Here is a 22,578-nt window from a genome sequence, read left to right as displayed (position 1 = left end):
TTAATGAGTGATCTCTTAAAGTAGAAAGGTCAAAGAAAAGGTAACATTGATGAAAACATTCAGCAAATGGAATCTATTTTTAAGCTAGTATTTACCTCGGAGCTGTTGTTCCTTTTATTTTAGCTTCCGGTTCGATTACCCGCAGGAGAAAGTCAAACGGTGATTGGCAAGAATCTGTTTTTGCAGTTTGTAGTTGTATAGCCGATGTTGTATTTTGTGGCACTTGTGTTAGGGAAGACGATATCTGAACCAGTCGTCTTTTGGATGAGGAGAATGACAAATTAATTGACATTTCCGAAGCGGGTTAGTATTCAGCTGTTATGGTATTCAGTTGATCAGGTGACCCCAGTCTCAGGCGACCAAGGTGCAGTGGTTGTTTCATCGGACATTTAGATTCACAAATGTCACATCATTGTGTGTCACGTGATTGACAAGTTCTTCACTCTTTCACTCAAGACACAAAATGAATTGCTCTGTAAGCGAAATTTTAAGCACGTACAAACAAACACCCAGTTGTTAATCCGAAAACAATAATTTGCTGTGTCACATATTCCAAATCTGACAATTCGATAGATTTAAGAGAGGATTGATTTAATAAAAAGGTGACAATGCAGTTTACCGGGCGCAGCTTACTGAAGCGCTAATCAGCTGTAGACACGTGTTCAAAGCAGCTATTTTAGTAGTGAACTTCTATCGCTAATATCAACACATTTTGCGGTATCTTACTAACAAAAATGCCAGGTGTCATTAAAGGAGTAGTAAGTAATTTATTTCAGCAAGTGTATCATCTTGTATTGATACAGAAAAAATGTATTGTGTATCGCACTGTCTCATGAAAACTCATGGTGTACCGATGTATCGTTTCATCCCCAGGTGCAACCTGTTTTTGTCAGGTGTAACTATCTTTTCCTGTCAACCTGCAACTGGTGAAATTTAAATCCTTGTTACTTAAAGGGGCACTGATCTAACGCAATTCCCCAGGACTGGTTGTTGCCTTTGTTATTGTTTTTTCCCAGTGAGTACCCGGATGTATAGCAGAAATCTAGACTAGTTCACGACCTCTGCTGCGCCATTCGTAAGCGCATTAGTCACTTGTATGGGTAGTAATAAGGGCGTGTGGTCACATTGATCAACAAAATGAAATACAGTTTTTGAGATAATAAGGAAATGTAGGTATCTTTGTGGGTAGCATCGGTAATGGTGACGAAGTTTTGATAAGACACTTGCTTGGTAATTTTGCGGTTTTCGTTTACACTTGCAACACAAAGTAAATATTTCACCTGATCATTGCTTTTATATAGTGTGTATATTTTTTTACTGTCAAAATGTGTAACATTTTCAAATCTATTAAACGCCTAAATATTCAGTTTTTTTACAAAGTGCCTGAAAAACATTTCCATCTGTATTATTATGATAACGAATTCCAAACATTTTGATGTTTAATGTCATCACCAAGAGACTGAAAATATTACGTTGAAAAGTACATTTCTATGTTGTTTGGCTTCTAATCCTACATAATAATCAGTTGTGATGTTTGTAGACCCTTTTAATCGTCTTAATCAATCTGGACAGGTTTTTTAGTCAAAATGACTGAAATATTTACACATTTTATAAATTGCCTGAGAGAATCACGTTTTACAAATTGACGGTAATATATACACGCTTACAAAGGAAAAGGCCTGTGAAAAGAACGTCTATCGCGCATTGAAGAATTTCCAATCCAAGACGTAGAGAAAAAAGGACGAATCGGTTCAATGTTACAGCAAATGAAGGAAAACAAAATGCAAATACCATAATTACAACCTACCAAATTTATGTGTATAAATTTTAGGCAGCTTCCTTGTTCCATGAATGTATCCATGAATATCCACACAAAGGAACAATATCCCACTCGTCTGCAGCTGTACAAAAAATACTTATTCGATGTCACTCGTCCCTGTAACAATCACATATTTTTTAAAATATATATCGTTTGGGGATATTTTAACCCGTGTCGGTTTCTCAACTGATCACTTGGATTGTTTCAGGTGTTTCACATAGGTGTCAAGTCTCAAGGGTAAGCTGAGAAAGCCCACGTGACAACTATTTTCATAACGTCCACAGTTCCTAAAAAATCCATTGAGTGATAGATAACAATGATCAATCAATCAACGTATTATCAGTAAACCCTTTGAACGAAGTATGTTGTTTTTACATCGGCACTTCACGCCATGATATGAGTGTATTCCCTTTGTTTTAGTAAACCTAGACATGTAAACACTCACTTTTGACATATCCACTGTGCAAAATAACAGTGATTAATCAATCAACGTATTTTCTGTTAATCCTTTGATGGCTGGGAACGATCCGTGGATTTACAAAAAAAAAGTAAATCAACTGATCATTCACCTCTTGCTGGTCTGCCACGTGCATATTACATAACACACATTTCACCTCACTTCAAACCTGGATTTAGATTGAATAATTACCCCAGACACAATAAATGCCAAATGGGAACCTTTGTCAGGTAATCTAAGTGGTGCTACCACTAATTGTACCTGTAATAAATTCATTAACTGAGCATCAAGTGAATGACGACAAATACACAAGTATAGGGGTTATACGAGAAAATGTGGATGACAACAAGGGAGTAGTAATCGTATTATCAACGCAATCCGAAATCCGAAAATGCTTTCACTGCATGGATACTTTTTTTTAGTATTAAACTATAACCATCTTGGTTATTTCCCAATGACGACATCCGATGAGCTCCGCCGTTCTTTTTGTCTGTTTGTTTAGGTTGAAGAAATTAATTAACATGCGCCCTTTGTCGAAATCTTTATAGATCCCGGTTAACCAATCAGTGTTTATGCAAAAATGCGTAAAACAAATATTGCCTCCAGCCTCCAAGTTTATTTAGCTGTCCTTGCAGACGGTAGCCCAGTCTCTGGTCACGCTCAGTTGCGTCGCGTATCATCCGGGTACTCACGGGGAAAAAACAATAACAAAGGCAACAACCAGTCCGGGGAATTCCTTTAGATCAGTGCCCCTTTAAATCAGCCCTGATTGCAATATCTGAGTCCTTTGCACATATCACACTGCACAGTGGTTCCCACAGTGAAGGTTACCATGGTTGCAAAAAAGCCTAGCCTTGCTTCTGTTTCTACAGTGTTAGTTTTGTTATGTTAATGTGAGTTTGTTTTCTCGGTAGAAGATGTCATCAGAGGTTATGGTTCCAAAAGACTCAGAAAGAATCCATGGTCACCACCATCACCATTGCTGGCTGGAAGTATCTCTGCATTAACCAAAACCTGACATATTTGATACAATATTTGGGATAAAGTTCACCAAACAAGGCAGCAAGATGAGTTTCGAGGTTGATGAACTTCAGGTCATTGAATTAAATATGATGGATAAGAGGAAGTATTATCCTTTGACGTTTGCCAGTGGAATGACAATCCGGACCCTCTTATACCCAGTGACGCTGGTTAAAACAAGACTTCAAATTCAAAAGGGTCATACAGTGTACAAGGGCACTTTTGACGCTTTTTTGAAAATAGGACGAAATGAGGGCGTGTCTGGATTGTACCGAGGCTTCTTTGTAAGCTGTTTGCAGCTGTTTCCGTCAATGGCATACATCTCAACGTACGAGGGTACCCGTCACTACCTCATGGAAAACACGTCCGTAACAAACAGCAAAACGAGGTCTTTTATAGCAGGAGGAAGTGCCTCCATTGTAGGACAGACCTTGTCTGTTCCCCTAGATATAATCACCCAGCACCTCATGTTGATGGGGCGGCGTAAAACAGGGACTTCCAACATGTCCAGTGAAAAGGTGCAAAAGAAGTTGTCAAGTTTACAAAAATTAGAAATATCAGACGAGGCGAGAAAGAGACGGTTTGGTGCAGTAACAGCAATTATACGAGAAGTGTACAGGCGAGATGGGCTGCTTGGATTCTACAAGGGTTATTTTGTGTCACTGACGGTGTTTGCGCCAAACAGCGCCCTGTGGTGGTTTTTCTATGACAGTTATTCAGGTAGGCGATTGGTAGTTGGTTTTCAGCATCTGTACTTCATGAGTTTGTATGCAATTCATTCCTGCATCATCATCCATGAATTCACACATCCGTGGTGAGGTCTCTTTTTGTAAGCAACAATCAAAGGCCTGGAGACAATGACAGTGAGTGAGTGAGTTGAGTTTAACGCTGCTTTGACCGTGAAGATCAGGGGTAGAATAGGTCTTCAGCAACCCATACTTGCCGTAAAAGGCGGCTATGCTTGTCATAATAGGCGACTAACAGGATTAGGTGGTTAGGCTCGCTGACTTGTAGATGCAATCACTTGATTGTCTGGTCCGGACTTAATTATTTGCAGACTGCGGTCATATAGTTGGAATATTATTGAGTGCGGCGTTAAACAACAAACAAAACAAACCAACGCCACACTGAACTGTACTCCAGTTACTTCACAGTGTGTATGCTTAATGTGGGAGGAAATCCTGAAGACTTCTGAAGTGATCGTGGTAATCATGGTAATGCAGGTCTCAGATGTTTACCACTTTTGTGAAATCAACAAGCACGGGAATGGTGCAGATAAAAAATAGAAACATTATCGGGGTGAACTGGGATTTGAACTCACATAGGTTACCAATAAGGAATCTTGGGGACATTTTTTTGCTTCGTTTTTTGTGTGGTTATTTTGTCTATGATATGTTGATACTGATGATGTGGTTACTGATGTTGTGCTGCAGACATGCTTGCCAGTATTGCCCCTGCCTACATCCCCAGACTAGTGCTACAGGTGGTGTCCGGGCCCCTCAGCGGCATCTCCGCCGCCGTCATCACCAACCCCCTCGACCTCATCAGAGCACGGATGCAGGTACATATACCCAAGGCGCTTTTGATATCCAATATGGTAACATGAGTTGATAAAAGTGGAAAAATTCTGAGGCTTGATATATTTTCAACAATGATCAAAGGACATGAGGGTGAGATTTCATTTATCATCCAACATCATTCTCCCAAATGAAAAAAGAAACCAACACACTTCAGTAGCAGAGACACATTAGTGATCAAATTTTGATTGTGACGTCATGGTAACCATGGTAACAATGATGTCACAATGGTCTGCTAAGCATTGTGATGCAATTTCATTGCAGTGATATCTACAGTGTAGGTAACACTTGATCTCACCCAAGCGATATCTCCTGTTGGAGCCAGTTTTGGATAATAAATGAAAATTTACTACCCAGTAAGAGATATTGTTTCGTCTGCCCAAATGTAGTTGGGATGAAATCCATGTTCTTTTTCACTGTCTTACATTTGCCAATTTTACTTAACCCATTTTACAATGTTTCAATGAAATAGTTATCAGATTTGCGGATTTATTTAATGATCTGATGATCAAAAGTGATGACACATTTTCAGCTATTCATCACTGTTTTTTTACTCTGCCCAAACCTGCAAGGATATTCTACTCATGAAGAGAGTTTATGTTTAAACCTGTATCTTTATGTGTGTACATACATGCTTCATTTATTTTTTTATTTTTTTTATAATTATTTAGTGCTTCATTTATGATACGCTTCGTCTCATCTTACAAGCTTAGTCTATGTGCTAATACAATTTATATATATTATCTGTATTTATTGTGTAGATTGTCTCTCATAGCTCCTGTACCAGGGGCATGAGTATACATGTATATCATGTATATCATATATATCATGTATATTGTATGTATGCCCAAGGAAAGACATAAGTAAGCTATCTGTCTCTCTGAGGGTAAGACCACACCTTGGTTATCCAGGGTGTAATTCAACAGTCTGTTTAATACGACACGACACATTCACTGCGGTCACCCCATTGCTCTGTTTCGGAAATAATATCCTCATCTTCATCTCTTTCATCAGCAACTTTTAGTGCCCAAAATGACTACCTGCCCCCCTGCCCGTGGCTGGTGACTTTTCTGTCGGCCCCATGAATTTTTCCTCCACCTGCCCAACTGTCTGGCAGATATTTATAAGATTCTTACATATTCAGGTTTATTATACATGTTATAACTCCTTGTAGATTTTCAATCAATTATTTCTATTATTTCAACATATTCAGTTTTATTATAACTCAATGTAGATTTTCAATCGATTGTTTCTATTATTTCAACTGAATCAAGATTTGTCTTATTTTTCGAGAATTTTCAATATTTATGATGTCCGAATGCGGGCAGGTAACTTTGAAGATGGGCAGGCAACATTAATGGGTCAACTGCCCGAATGTCTTTTTGGGATTTAAAATTATTCAAACACTGCCAACTTTGCATGGAATTAATCTCATGGTGAGCTTGAAATCAGCAACCAATCAAAATGAAGATCGTAAAGAGTGCCTGGCAAACTTGTTAAGAAGGGGCGGTCAGGTAGCCTAGCAGTTACAGCGTTTGCTCGTCATGCAGACGACCTTGGTTCGATTCCCGACATGGGTACAATGTGTGAAGCCCATTTCTAGTGTCACCTTCTGGGATATTGATGGAATATTGTTAAAAGTGACATAAAACCTGCACTCACTCACTCACTTGTAAACAAAATATTTCAATCCCTGCCTGTCTTTCACCATGCAGGTTGATGGAACCAATTTCTCCGACACTGTGAAGATATTGTGGCAAGAGGAACGTTTCTGGATTGTCACGAAGGGTTTGACGGCTCGCCTGGTGCAGTCGGTGATGTTCTCCTTCTTCATCATCCTCGGTTACGAGACCATCAAACGCTGGAGCCTCCTGGACGAATACAAGCAGCAAGTGCGCTGGTGACGACTGCTTCCTGTAGGAAATGGCCACTTTTAGAAGAATTGTACCATAGATATTTTTATCTACATGATCACTTGTTGATGTGCATGACGAATATGTCCGAGCTGTTTGAATGTGAGTTGTTATGTTGCGACTGTTTTGGTCTAGCCTCTGTTGTCATGGATTAATAACATCAGTGGGCACTTACAGCGATCTTCCCCATTTTACATATCAGTCCCTGCTGTATGCCGCGACCAAAAGTCAAAATTCTGCTGTCAATTTTGGTAAATCCTGTAAAATTGGATAATTCTGCACACAATTCTGCAAACTTATAAGTTTTTTTGTGAATTTCATAGTTTTGCACCATTTTGACTCGGGGAAGACGTTATGATTGACTAATTCACAACCAAAATGGCTTGTTGAAGTGAATCTGGAATCCACTTGTGTCAAAATACAGACATGCAATTTTGGTAAGCATTACCCGGGTAATACAAACGTCAACTAAACTTTAGAACAAAATCAATATCTGTTTACATGTTTACAACAATGCAGCTTTCGATTCGCACATTAAAATTCTGCAGTGTGTTTGATGAATTCTGCTGTGTGTTTGATCATGTTGATGAATTCTGCAGTGTTTGATGACTTCTGCAGTGTGTTTGATGAATTCTGCAGTGTTTGATGACTTCTGCAGTGTTTGATGACTTCTGCAGTGTTTGATGACTTCTGCAGTGTGTTTGATGACTTCTGCAGTGTTTGATGACTTCTGCAGTGTTTGATGACTTCTGCAGTGTTTGATGACTTCTGCAGTGTTTGATGACTTCTGCAGTGTTTGATGACTTCTGCAGTGTTTGATGACTTCTGCAGTGTGTTTGATGAATTGTGGGGCAAATAAATGCAAAATTCTGCACAAGTTCTGCACAAGTTCTGCACAAAATGTGATTTTCGGCATGTATATGTAAATTTCGTCACTGAGTGTGCATTCCTGACAAATACTCCACAAACTTGGAATCACAGAATACAGCAGGGACCGTGATAGGCTCTCACATTGACCTTCCCCATGTTACAGGTATCCCTTGGATGAGTGGAAATGTCCTCTGACTGGCAGTTACTAGATGAATCGTAGCATTGAGTGTGTGAGTGAGAATTTGGCATAATGTTAAAAATAATGATTTAAGGGTTCCCCAGATACATCATTGTGCTTAGGACATTGACAAAACGGAGCCGCTTATTCAAACCAAACGCAAGTTATATTTGTTGAAAGGTTGATGAAACTAAAACTGTTGTCATAATAGTTACCATGGTTACTTGGCAATAATATGCCCCTTCTGCGCTGCAGCTTCCAGTAAAACATCTGTAAAATATACAAGAAAAGACCAAATATCATGTAAATTTTCGGTCTTACTCTTAGTAGGGGGCGTCATACGAAATACTTACAGATTGGTCTGGAAGTTGGTCAAGGGGCCAATCTCATTAAAATCAGATCTTAGTTCTCGCTATCGCGTAACAAAGATCTGAGGACATCCCATTACGGGTCACGTCAGACCGACCTTGCGCGACCAATGGAAAGACTGACAAGAAGTCGACATTAGCCAATCAGAAGGCAGCTTTCTCGTGCTTTACGGCACTAATTTCAAACTGGAGACTACACTTCGAAACATATTTTGACAAATTCTCGATTAAAAATTTGAAACCCGAACAAAAGAACATTCTGGAATGGAAAATATATGGTCTAGAATGTAAGCATTCAGTCGTTAAACCAGTAACTATCGTTCGGAATACCCCGTGTTAAAGTTTTCGAGGTTGCATGATTAGAAATCACATTCCGACTGTCACTTTCATGACCTGGTAAGTGACGCTCTAATTGGTCGGATGAAAGGTCTATCTGACGTGACCCGAAATGGGATGTCCTCTGATCTTTGTTGAGCGGTAGCGAGAACTAAGATCTGATTTTAATGAGATTGGTCAGGGGGCGCTTATTGCAGCAGATCACTTCGTACAGCGAATACAGTATTATTTTTAACTGACATTTCTATTCTCGTGAGAAATATAATCAAAGTTCACACTGTTCATTCACGATCTTCTTCATTCAGTCATTGAACATGTTGAATTACATATCAAACAGGGACGTGAATTTTCATTTATTTCCATTATTAACTAGCGCTGGGTAAACATGGTACATGGTGTGAAGAGTATAAAGTTAATAATGATTTTATTACTGCAAAATTTGCCATGTGGTCGTAGGGACTAGGGCTGGGACGAGTCCAAATTTACTACCCGGGTAACCCTAACCCCCCCCCCCCCCCCCCCCCCTCTTATTACCTGACCTTATTCGGGTACGCACTGTTGGTCTCATGAGATGTCTCAAAATGTCCGATTAGGAACATTTTTGGCATAGCCATGGCAAAACGTATTTAGATACATGTATTGAACAATCTGGTCATGCATACACTGAAGTTGAACTAAGTTATATCTTTATTCAACCATATGAAAAATCAGAAGGAATGGGTGCATAATCAAAAAGAAATGCAAACATTAGCGACGTGTAGTGTAACCATAGAGTTCTAGATAATTTTTGTCATTAAACAATATATCACGTGACTAATCACGGATCCGGGTAGTCCTGTGGGTACCCGGGTCCTACTCAGTACCCACCCGACCCGAGTACCTGAGTTACCTGTTCCAGTCCTAGTGGGGACCACCACAAAGGAATTCCCAAGTGTCCCTCGGACTCGAACAGAAAAGCCCAAGTAAATACCTGTAAACTATTACAAATACAAATTATCTGTAATCCATGTTATAGGTCAGCTTTCAATAAAGTCCCAGGAATACATATTTTATGTTAGAACTGTCATTCAAGGTTTATTTTAGTGTACAAGTTTTGTTTAAGGTCTGTTTTGCTGCAGCTTTTGAATATTCACTGAATATTTGACTTACGTATTCTTGATTTTTCTGGTGTTGTTACCATGGTTACTGAAGTTATATATGGTTGTGACCAATGTAGTTAATTTTTTGATTGATTGTTTATTTGAATGTACGTTGATATCCTGGTCTAGTACTGACAGGAGGCAATTTGTTTAAATCATAATCATTATCATTATTTACCAGTGTTTGAAATAAAGGGTGACAGGGGTTCCTCGAGGTCCTTTACTTACTGAATATAGGACTAGGCGGTAGCAATCTCATTAGAATCAAATCTTAGTTCTCGCTGCCGCTAAACAAAGATCTGAGGACATCCCATTACGGGTCACGTCAGACCGACCTTTCGCAAACTCTGACTGGCCAATGGAATTGCAGACAAGAAGTCGACATTAGCCAATCAGAAGGCAGCTTTCTCGTGCCTTATGGCACTAATTTCAAATTGGTGACTATGCTTCAAAACATTTTTTGACAAAATCTCGCTTAAAAATTTGAAACCTGAACAATAGAATGTTCTAGAATGGCTATTATATGGTCTAGATTGTATAGATTAAGCCTGTAACTATCGTTCGGAATACCCTGTTTCAACGTTTTCGAGGCTGCATGATTAGAAATTACATTCTGACTGTCTCTTTCATGATCTGGTAAGCGACGCTCTGATTGGTCGGATGAAAGGTCGTTCTGACATGACCCCAAATGGGATGTCGTCAGATCTTTGTTTAGCGGCAGCGAGAACTGAGATCTGATTTTAATGAGATTGAGGCGGTAGGGGTGAGGCGATACATTGGTAGGGGTGAGGCGATACATTGGTAGGGGTGAGGCGATACATTGGTGCACTGGTGCATCTTGAGTCTTCATGCAACAATACGATACACGATACATTGTTTTCTGTATCGATACAAGATGATACACTTGCTAAAATAAATAATTACTACGCGTTTTTAATGACCTCCACGCCAGCTGTTTTGTCATTCAAATATTGCAAAATGTGTTGTAATTAGCTTTTCAAGTTCATTTGAAAAAATAACAGCAACAAACATGTGTTCACAGCTAGGTTTTGGAACCTGCTTCGATATATGTATAGACAATATGTTTCCTTATGATTTGATGTAAATATAAGTATTGTGACCCCTAACAGGGATAGGGGTCAGAAGGTCGTGCTGTCATGGACCCTTTGACTTTCATGCTTAATTTTGAACACTGGGTTACCATGGTTACATGATCAATTGTTTTCAATTGTAGTCAGACTTTGATTTTGGTTTGTGGTTTTATCAGTATGTGAAGTTCAGAAATTTCATAGCCAAGAAATATGCCTTAGTTTGGGTCCAGTATGTCTGACTTTGTGTGTTCAAGAGATGGATCAGTCATGGCCAAGGGAGGTAACTCAGGAACCACAGATTCTCATGTTATTTTTACCTTGCATTCACTGTATATATATTTTTAAAGGACGAGTTATGATAATATTTTGCGTGTACTAAGATTGACAAATTTGATAGTGGAGGGAACTTTTGAAAAACTGTTTCGAAGTTTATTATGTGATTAACATGATTAAATAATTAAAAGTTTTTTATAATTTAATTTTTTTACTCTTTATGGAAAAGTACGAACAGGGCTACCGAGGCGTAGCGGGTATCGGGTAATCTCATACCCTGTTAACACTTTGCACAAAAGTATTATTAATAGTATTTTTCTAACAATTTTAGTCCACTAGTCCTTATAATGATAACGCATGGCAAGACCCTTAATAATGGCTAATTTCTTCTAGTTCTTATGATAACTATTGGACAGTTTGTCAAGGACTATGGGACAAGTGCCAATTTCTAATGCTGCCTTGCCAATATGTAGCTGGAATATTCCTAAAAGCAGTGCAAAACCCACATATTCTCACAGTATTGTATCACGCACACTCCAATATCACAGCACTTCTATCATTAATGTCTAAGTATGGTTACTGTCTCCTTCTCTGACCTGCACTGCACAACTGTTGCTTGTTATATATGAATACAATATTAGCAGATTAGAAATCCTGCCACATGGATTGTTTATAAGCTTCAAATTATTCTGTTATACCCAAAGTTAATTATAATGATAATGTTGATTACCACACCCTGCAGACTAACTGTGCTACAGACTAACTGTGGATTTGCTACACAACTGCTGGCTATGCAGTTTCCATGGTCTAAGCTGCACACAGTTACCTCCCTTTACTGTGTCAGGATAAGCTGACATTTTGAATCTCATACCTCAGGATTAGGAAAATAAACTCTAAGTTTTGAAAAAAATAATGATCTTTTCCTGATAGGGGCACTTAGTTTAGAATCCTAAATAAATTCCTGCACTTTTGAGGTTCGGGTGGTCAATCGATTTATGGATTTTCTCGTGAAAGTGATATTCAAACTCATTTTGATTTTTCAGTTTGTTTAATGCAGGTGATTAAGGTATGGTATACGATGTACTTCTTGTTAAATGTACTGATGGGGATTCTGGGTTTGAATAGAACTGATTGGGCGGTCGGCTCAGTGACTTGGTTGATAGAGTGTCATCCTACCCCAAAAGTGTGGATTGTTGCTCACAATAACAATCACTGGATTGTCTTGTCTAGACTTCATTATTTGCAGGCTAACATATAGCAGAGTGCAGTGTAAAACAACATTTTTTGTTTGTTTGTTTGTTGTTTAACGCCACACTCATCAAAAGTTCAGCTCTATGACAACAGTCTGTAAATAATTGAGTCTGGATCAGACAATCCAGTGACATCGTGAGCATCGATCTGCATAATTGGGATACGATGACATATATCAACCAAGTCAGTGAGTCTGACCACCCAATCCCGTTAGTCGCCTCTTACGATAAGCTGTTTTTAGTTTTTGTTTTAGTTTTAGTTTTAGTTGCTGAAGACCTATTCTAACACAGATTTTCACGAGTGAGGTGATTAAGTGATGGTATACGATGTGCTGATTGTTAAGTGGAATTGGCTTGGTGCAAATTGGTCCAGATTATTTGTTTTATACCCTGGATAATCAAAACTACACTAGTTCAAGACAAAAAGTTGTTATGTTAGTGATTTGGTTTGTTGTTTAACGCCGCACTCAGCAATATTCCCGCTACATGACGGCGGTCTGTGAATAATCGAGTCTGGACCAGACAATCCAGTGATTAATATCATGAGCATCGATCCACGCAATTGGGATCGATGACATGCATTAACCAAGTCATCGAGTCTGACCACCCGATCCCGTTAGTCGCCTTTTACGACAAGCATAGATACCTTTTACGGCAAGCATGGGTTGCTGAAGACATATTCTACCCCGGAATCTTCACGGGTTATGTTAGTGAAGCCATTGGGATTCTTAGTAAGAATATAGGCTACCGGCAACCTATGCTTGATCGGTTGTCAGGCAGTACTAGCATCTAGACTCATATTGAAGACTTAAAGAAATTGAAGTCACTACGTCAGCTCCTCACTCACTGAATTGTAGTTTGAGACGTGGGAGGCAGCAGGAGTAGTGTGTAGAACTACATGTTGACATGGGATCATCAAACTATAACAAATATGACTTTTAACGAGTCAAAGTATGGCATTTATGATATATGTATCCATTCTCTGTCAACTAATGTTCGTTTCAAGGCGTCAATAGCGGTAATCTGATTGTGGTTGCTGTTAATAACAGTGAGTTGTGCGATCTTCCGATCTCTTCACACACGATTTCGCCGAAATTAATTAAAACAATATTAAAAGGAATTGTGAATAAAATTAATGAAATAAGTTACTTACATAAGTCCAAATATGCAAAGAACACTTTTTGTAACCAGACAGTGTAATTACATGATGATTTTGTGTACTTCAGTGTGGATTTGTTGACATGGTATTTCTGGTGTTACGAGTGCGCACACGGTTATATCTTTCCATGGGGAAAAAACATCAAAACTCTTTATTTTGTGTATAATGCGCACCCCCTTCTACACAGCTGTGTTTTTTTGGAAAAAAAAGTGCGCACTATACACAAGAATATACGGTACTTGCATGCATGGTTCAGAACACTAGTGTGACATTTTTCCATTTGTCATAATATTGAGTATTTATAACAGTCAACTGTGCCAATTGTGACTGTTTCTGTGTACATAGAATATGATGATATATATAACTGGATTTTTCTGACTGTCTGGTATGTATGGCTGTGATTGACTGTCAGAATAAATTATTTCTCCTAGGCACTCTTCCTTGTTTGTGTCAGCTGACCAGAGATACTGATCATGCTGATGGTAGGTTCAGTCCAGAGAGAGATCCAGGGATTTCAGAGAAGGGTGTGTCCCCTGGAAGAACGCCCACCCCACCACTGTGGTCTGCACCAGCCACACTGCAGTTCTGGTGGCCATTACATCTTGCTGATCTTGCTGGAATATTGCTGAAAGCGGCTGGAATATTGCTGAAAGTGGTTGGGATCTTGATGGGAACATTGCTGAAAGTGGCTGGAATATTGCTGGAAGTGGTTGGAATATTGCTGAAAGAGGTTGGAATATTGCTGAAAGGGGCTGGAATATTGCTGAAAGTGGTTGGAATATTGCTGAAAGCGGCTGGAATATTGCTGAAAGTGGTTGGGATCTTGATGGGAACATTCCTGAAAGAGGCTGGAACATTCCTGAAAGCGGCTGGAACATTCCTGCAAGCGGCTGATGTTTCTGAAAGCAGTTGTGATCCGGACGGAATATTGCTGAAAGCGGTTGTGATGTTGCTGGAATATTGTTGGAGGATTTGACGTTGCTGGAATATTGCTGAAAGCAACTGTGATATTGCTGAAAGAGGCTGATGTTTCTGAAAGCAATTATGACCTCGACGACGGAATATTACTGAAAGCGATTGTGATGTTGCTGGAATATTGTTGGAGGATTTGACGTTGCTGGAATATTGCTGAAAGTAACTGTGATATTGCTGAAAGAGGCTGATGGTTCTGAAAGTAGTTGTGATCTTGAAAGCGGTTGTGATGTTGCTGGAATATTGTTGGAGGATTTGATTTTACTGAAAACTCCTGTGATATTGCCAAAAGTAGCTGTGATATTGCTGGAATATAGCTGAAAACGGCTGTGATGTTGGAATAAAGCCAAACTAACGCCACCATTCCGCATTACCACCGCTATGTTCTGACAGTCTGTCCCTCCCTAGTCAGGGGATGTCGGCTGGCACTGTCATCTTGGCACCAGGGTCGTGTGCCTCAGGTGTAACAAGAACCGGAGATAATTGGGTTTGAATCCCAAATTTGTTTTTTTTTATGTTTCTGGGTTTGGGTTTTTCAAGTGTGGTAAATGTCTAACACCTGCATCACTTCTGGCTTTCTTACCTCCTAAAGTTGACACACTGTGATTTAACATACAAACTATTCAAAACAGTGTTAAACCAAACTCATTCATCAGTCAATAATATCTCAAGCTATACTGATATCATGGCAGCATGTGGTGCTATACAAGTAAGCAATATCACAGTATAAACCCCGCTGTTTGTCCTTTGAGGTGAGGTGAAATGGGGTTTAATGTCGCGTCCAAGATTATTGCACTTATATAGCGAAGTGCATGCATGTGTGTGGCTGCTTGTACTAGTCCAGACTGATGCCGATTTATAGCGCTAGCTCACTGAGATACCTGACTCCAAGCCCACCAGTCCTTGTTTTAGCCCCTTAATGCAAAGCGCCAGACAGTGTAACAACAAGTATCATTTTTTAACGTCTTTTGGTATGACACGGCTCGCTTCCGTGGGATAAATATTTGAAGGAAGGAGGTGTTGCACAGTACATGGGAAGCACTGCCATACAATCACCACCATATTTTAGACATTCAAGAATGTTCGTTTGTTCAGTTTCAAAATTTTAATCGAGAACTGTCAACATATTTTTCAAGGGTTTGAAATGGAAGTCGCCAGGTTGAAACGAGTACCGTAAAGCTCGAGAAAGCTACTTTCTAATTGGCTGATGTTGACTTCTTGTTAGTTATTTCAGTGCTCGGTCAAAGTTCGCGAAGGTCATTCTGACGTGACCCATAATGGGATGTCCTCAGATCTTTGTTTAGCGGTAGCGAGAACTTAGATCTGATTTTAATGAGATTGCTGGACCACGGAGCACTCATCAGCGACGACGACAGACAATTACCCAAGTCACTGAGCACAACTACCTTAGCCATGAAGTCACTTCCAACGACGAGCTAAGGATAGAATGTTGGGATCTATTTTAACCCAGAATCCCATCATTGATATCAATGGATATGGCCAGTAGATTTAAAAATGCAAACCAATATGGATATTGCTTCACGCTGCCTCTCTATAGCTTTTTTAACACTAACATCAACAGAGTCACGGGAGTGATATCCCCTGGCATTCGTTACGGTAACAGACCCGTGAAGATCTTGGTTAGAATTGGTCTTCAGCAATCCATGCTTGTCTTAAGAGTACACTATGCTTGTTGTAAGAGGTGACTAGCGGAATGTGGTGGTCAGGTTCGCTGACTTGGTTGATGTATGTCAGCGTATCCAAATTGTGCATGATGTCAATCACTGGATTGTCTGGTCCAGACTTGATTATTTACAGACCGCCGTCATATAGCTGGAATATTGTTGAGTGCGGCATTAAACAACAAGCAAACAAATCATTATGGTAACATGTACATTGGCAGCCATTTTGGTCAACCAATCCTCAATTCAGAGCCATCTTAGCAGCACCATGGAGACCAGAACTTGCATGGGATAATATCTCAACCGAATAAAAGGACAAAGACTGGACTGAAAAGATCACATTTATTGTCAAGGCAGATTCAGATCACAGGAACATGAAAACTGTGGTTTCCATGGAAACAAAGCAACAGTTGAGAAAACCCTGTACACACTATGATACAAACACATTGCCTAACATTCATCTCAAGTGCAACACAACAGACAAATACTCCATTAAAAACCATTGCAACATTTGTCACATACTGCAAGAGTTTAATTACCACTGAGTGAAAAGATCCCCTTTTCACATCAAGTCCGTTCTCACATCAGCACAGCTAAACCATCAGTAGCTTCCCAATCTGCCCACCGTGAGAATCAAACCCAGACCATCTGTGTACAAAGCAAACCCTGCATTGCTGAATGTGTTAAATAGGTAAGCACTAGTACAAAAACATATAGCAGTTACCATGGTTACAGGATCAACAAACAAATCGGTGGTCGATAGTGTGAGCATTGATTCTCTTGTCGGGGTATGGTACAGTATTTGAGACTTAGGATTGGTTCATTTTCTTGGACACTATCTTCCAACATGTCCTCATTTTGTTCCCTCACTTTGGTAATTACACAGAAAGGTCGAAATTTGACATCATGAAAATGTCCTTTGTTTCCAGCAGAATCACTAGGAACGAGTACCGTATTCGACGTAATAAGCGCCCAGGGCGCTCTCAAAATTAGATATAGGGGGCTCTTATTTGAATATCATTTTGAAAGATAAATTTCGTGGTTTATGCTGACAGCCTGAAATGTTTATATGCGACAGATATATTTTTCCAGAATTTAATTGCCCATAGTTGAGGGTGCATATTACACACGAGTGTGTATTATACACGAATAAATAGGTCATGTGTACATTGATCAATCGGAAGGGGTGCTAATTGGGATTAGTTCACTAGCCAATATATAAGCAAATATCGCCGTGGGCGCTAATTAGGACGGGCCGCTAATTATGTCGAATACGGTATTTGCTTCTGTGGGACTTGAACATAGGAACCTCGGATATCATTAATGATAACAGAAGGGTTATGACAAAGACTTCCTGACTTTCATGTTAAATTTATGCCAACACTGCACAGACACAACACAGTTGCACAGAGCGATCTCACGTTTTTTTACACTCACTGATCGTCCTAGGGCTAAGATCCTCTTGTGAAACAGGCAGATAAGGTGCATGAAATCCAATGCTTGGTTGGTTGGTTTGTTGTTTTACGCCACACTCAGCGATATTCCAGCTATATGACGGCGGTCTGTAAATAATCAAGTCTGGACCAGACAATCCAGTGATTGACATTATGAGCATCGATCCACGCAATTGGGATCGATGACATGCTTCAACCAAGTCAGCTAGCCTGACCACCCGATCCCGTTAGTCGCCTCTTACGACAAGCATAGTCGCCTTTTACAGCAAGAATGGGTTGCTGAAGACCTATTCTACCCCGGATTTAAAATGCAAGCTATCCCCATTTACACTGCCTCCGTGGACAGGCATGGAGTACTCCCCAGTACAAACTCTGTACAATCATCCCAAATATAAAATCAACTTCTGTCATAAAACAAATGATCGTGTGAGAATACCATGGCAAATATAGATCAGTTATCTTAAAGCAGGAATGAGACACTCAGTAATAATTAAATTCTTGGCAGTGATGCTTGCCATAATGTACAATTGTTGACAAAATCTTGCATAGAAAGGAATATTTCCAGAATCTATTCCACAAAGAGACATGTCTATGAAGAAACATATATGGACCACATGGTTATGCAAGGTCTCTCACCTCATGCTAACACGATGCTTAAAATTGCATAACCATGGTCATGGTCATGAACAGCGCAACTTAAGTGTTACCATGGTTACACAAAATCTTAATGTCATGACTATGATTTGTGTAATGGCTGGAATAAACTTGCGTTACCATGGTTAATGAGAACTTAAAGATACCATGGTCACAGAAGGTTTTACCTCGTGCTGCCATGTTTTCAGCAGATGTAACCTCACGTCACCATGGAATCATGTTACCATGGTTACGGACGCCACAATGCCATGGTCACTTTGTGGAGCAGGTTCCAAGAAGTCGTGATAGACCAGGGTTTAAAAAGGCAGTGATTGTATTCTGACAATGGTAAAACTGTGTGAAGCACTCGGACGCCTCTCTCCCAACATTAAAATACAGCGACTCGCTCAACAGACAAGGGTAACAGCTACACAGACAAATATCGCATCTTTAAAAAGTCATGGGCCAGGCAAACAATGGACTCTTCCATCTAATGTACAGACAGGACAAAATATGGCATCTTCAAACATTATGGGCCAAGCAAACAATGGACTCTTCCATCTAATGTACAGACAGGACCAAATATGGCATCTTCAAACATTATGGGCCAAGCAAACAATGGACTCTTCCATCTAATGTACAGACAGGACCAAATATGGCATCTTCAAACATTATGGGCCAGGCAAACAATGGACTCTCCCATCTGAAGAGGCATTAAGTAGCAGTGTGGTGGTTCTAGTTGGGATGATACGGACATGTACCGGTACACAGTGTCTCCATGATTACTTGATGGTACACAAGTGGCAAAATATCTTTATAAAAGTGACATTATAAAAGCTGTGGTGTCAACAAAGAGTTTACAAATGGATTTTTTGCTCGATTGCTTGTTTGCTGTTTAAGCCCTCACTCAGCACTATTCCAGCTATATGACGGCGGTCTGTAAATTATCGAGTCTGGACCAGACGATCCAGTGATTGATATCATGAGCATCGATCCACGCAATTGGGATACGATGACTTGCATGATGAGCCTGACCACCCGATCCCGTCAGTCGCCTCTTACAACAAACATAGACGCCTTACATGGATTTTAACATCATTATTCTTTCAACGCGAGGTTTTCGGTACAGATGCTGGTTCCGTTATCTTTCTTGTTAATGATCTATCCAGCATCTGGTCCGAAATGTTGCTTTGGAGAAAACAGAAGCTGAAATCCTCAGGTCAACTTTGTCTTTCAAAATATTGGGAAATATTTACAGAGAAATTCCTTACTCCAAACATATAATGTGGAAATCCATTTCGAATATAAGTATTTCTTGGATGATATATATGTTGATTATATGTCACTGCTTACCATATATGTCCCGAATATTATAAATGACAGGCCAGGTCCTAGTTAGTGTGTGAATGATTACCCGGTATTGCTTAATGTCGCATCAGCAATTTTACAGCTAATTGTGTCCCTTGGTCCTGTGTCCTGTGGTCCTGTGTCCCGTGGTCCTGTGACCCGTGGTCCCGTCAGTGAGTGAGTGAGTATGGTTTTACGCCGCTTTTAGCAATATTCCAGCAATATCACGGCAGGGGACACCAGAAATGGGCTTCACACATAGTACCCATGTCGGGAATCGAACCCGGGTCTTTGGCGTGACAAGCGAACGCTTTAACCACTAGGCTACCCGACCGCCCCGTTCTTCGAGACTGAGATTAAACAAATTATATCAGCCAACACGGGTCGCAGAGAGTAGCTGAATATTTGACCACACTGGGCAGCTCGACTACTTGGAGTTTCTTGGGCTTCGGTCTCCCAACACTGAAGCACATGTAATACGTGGTGTCTCCTCAGACAAGTGACATAATTCCAAATATGCCAGCAGTGAATGGGTACCCGGTAGGATGAGATGGTAATGTGACCTGACACCTCACAGGCAGCTTGGATTGATTACTGCCCAGGCAGCCGAGAACAAAAATTGAGTGCAAACTTATCCCCTGACTGGGATGATGTAGTGTTTTGATGCATCATAAAGATGCACATAATTGTGGCTGGACTATTGTGGCAAAGTCCATATTAAGGCCATATCATGTCTACAAACAGCCAAACCAGTGGTCGATAGTGTGAAGAACAATCCGACCAAATACACGACAATCCATCCAGCCGACAGATGGACATCAAAGCCATTGTGCCCATCAAATATACAATCTAGTCCTCTCTTATGACCAGCATTGGACATGTGACAACTTCCCAGTTCCAGAATCCTCATAGGAGAGAGATTAAATTGGGTTCAATGCCGTTGTTAACAATATTTCAAGTGTATCACATGTCAGCTTTATGAAGAATGTTTACCACTTTGTATGGTGCTGACAAACCTAGAAACATAATCATGGCCAATCTGGGAATCAAAGCCATGATTACAGGATTCTGGCACGCCAAAGGGACACAACTCCACAGAACAAATTGTGATGCATTAGATGACTGGACACCCAGTCAATCAAACCATGAAAACAGGATTCTGGCATACCTAAGGGACACAACTCTGCAAATCTTGATGCATGAGATGACTTGACACCCAGATGACTGGACACCCAGTCAATCAAACCATGAAAACAGGATTCTGGCATACCTAAGGGACACAACTCTGCAAATCTTGATGCATGAGATGACTTGACACCCAGATGACTGGACACCCAGTCAATCAAACCATGATTACAGGATGCTGGCATGCCTAAGGGACACAACTCTGCAAATTGTGACGCATTAGATTGAGCCCTGACCCGCATGAGACAAGTAATATAGGACCACATATCAATGCACAGCGGGCGCAATAAATAATAAACATTTGTAGAATAAATCATGGAACGTGTGGAAATGCTGTAGGAGTGTACATACTCGGTATTAAAGAATTATTGGTCATCAATGTTACACCTTCAGTTACACCAGCACAATCAAGTCAGGTTTCACACCAAAAGAAACAGAGATCATGCTATTTATCAGTGTCCAAAATAACTTCTTGCCCTCCTGCCTGTGGCTAGTAACTTTTCAGTCGGGCTGCATGAAATTTTCCTCCAATGGCCCAGCTGTCCGGCATAAAATTTTAAGAAATTTACAATTCAGCTAAATAATAACATTCTTAAGTAAGAATGCATTATTTCAACTGAATCAAAACGTGATTTGTCTCTTATATTTTGCTGTTTGTCAATATTTATAATGTCTGAATAAGGTTACACATTTAATTTAAATTAGGCCTGGCCATTTTTGGTTACATAAAAATTGTGGGAAATGTGGGTTATTTCATTTATCATTTGAGACGAACAGCAGTTTGAAAGGCAACGAAAATCTGAGGTGTTACTTTCTTGTTGGCAACACAAGGCATTATAAAAGAAAGCGTGGAATTTGGGTGCCTAAAATTATTTGTTCCAGAAACTTCTGGGGAAAATATTTTGCCTAACATAGAAAAAAGAAAATATCACTGCACATGTTGAATGTCCTTAAAAAATAATGTTTGGTCTTATCATTTTTTAGTTACGTATAAATGTATATGATCTCTGTTTCTTTTGCCAGTTATATGTAGGTGATAAATTTACACATTCACTATGATACTTAATTTGGTTTTAATGAACTGGGAGCTGTTCCACCAAGCAATCTTGGTGCAAGACGAACGTAACTCCCATTCTTTAACATGGACTTACGACAGTCGTGGCACCAAGATGATCAAAACTTCCATACCTCAACATCACCCTACGACAGTCGTAGCAGTAAGATTATCGTAACTTCCATACCTCAACATCACCCTACGACAGTCGTAGCACTAAGATGATCGTAACTTCCATACCTCAACATCACACTACGACAGTCATAGCAGTAAGATGATCGTAACTTTCAAACCTCAACATCACACTACGACAGTCGTAGCACTAAGATGATCGTAACTTTCATACCTTAACATAACCCTGCGACAGTCGTAGCAGTAAGATGATCGTAACTTCCATACCTCAACATCAACCTACGACAGTCGTGGAACTAAGATGACCGTAACTTCCACACCTCAACATCATCCTACGACAGTCGTGGCACTAAGATTACTTTGTGGAACAGGGCCCTGGTTATTGTTGACATAATCCGTAAATATGCCCATGATGTGATAGCAATCAGTTTTACACACTGCCATTTAATTATAATTTCAAACGGATAAAGTAACTGAAATGCGAGGAATAAATTGTACCAGCGAGTACTGGCATCATTAAATATATATATCTATTTCAACAAGCGTCTTAAAGACACTGGCTAATCTGAATTAAAAACAAGCTTCCTTAACCACTAGCAGCACTTGTCAGTATTTCAGCAGTAAGGCCATTTTTAGTATTGGATTAGTGTTTTTTACTACCCCCCCAAA

At 39.9% G+C, this 22,578-nt stretch overlaps 1 protein-coding gene across 3 annotated transcripts; it reads left to right on the top strand.

The window, feature by feature from the left end:
* Positions 1 to 129: 129 nt before the first annotated feature.
* Positions 130 to 7,494, top strand: LOC139460784 (solute carrier family 25 member 44-like). Of its 3 annotated transcripts, none has more exons than XM_071242257.1 (4): positions 130 to 159; positions 3,194 to 4,016; positions 4,730 to 4,857; positions 6,589 to 7,494. In XM_071242257.1, exons 2-4 carry the CDS (start codon positions 3,344 to 3,346, stop codon positions 6,775 to 6,777), a joined length of 990 nt encoding a protein of 329 aa, XP_071098358.1. In that variant the 5' UTR covers positions 130 to 159; positions 3,194 to 3,343; the 3' UTR covers positions 6,778 to 7,494. The 3 variants fall into 3 exon arrangements, with proteins under 3 accessions (XP_071098358.1, XP_071098357.1, XP_071098355.1); XM_071242256.1 differs by having other exon boundaries at positions 136 to 303; XM_071242254.1 differs by having other exon boundaries at positions 136 to 303; positions 3,191 to 4,016.
* The last annotated feature ends 15,084 nt before the right edge of the window (positions 7,495 to 22,578 follow it).

Source organism: Haliotis cracherodii, unplaced genomic scaffold (genome assembly GCF_022045235.1).
Source record: "Haliotis cracherodii isolate W230 unplaced genomic scaffold, xgHalCrac1.p SCAF_14, whole genome shotgun sequence".
NCBI classification, from domain to species: Eukaryota; Metazoa; Mollusca; class Gastropoda; order Lepetellida; family Haliotidae; genus Haliotis; species Haliotis cracherodii.
Note: the sequence above shows the minus strand (reverse complement) of the source record. Positions and strands in the feature narration are given on the sequence as shown.

Excerpts from the sequence above, each read along its gene's own strand:
- LOC139460784 (XM_071242257.1), top strand. The coding sequence starts at position 3,344 with ATGAGTTTCGAGGTTGATGAACTTCAGGTCATTGAATTAAATATGATG. Across the intron at positions 4,017-4,729 it reads TTTCTATGACAGTTATTCAG|ACATGCTTGCCAGTATTGCC; the intron begins GTAGGCGATTGG and ends GTTGTGCTGCAG. Across the intron at positions 4,858-6,588 it reads TCATCAGAGCACGGATGCAG|GTTGATGGAACCAATTTCTC; the intron begins GTACATATACCC and ends TTCACCATGCAG.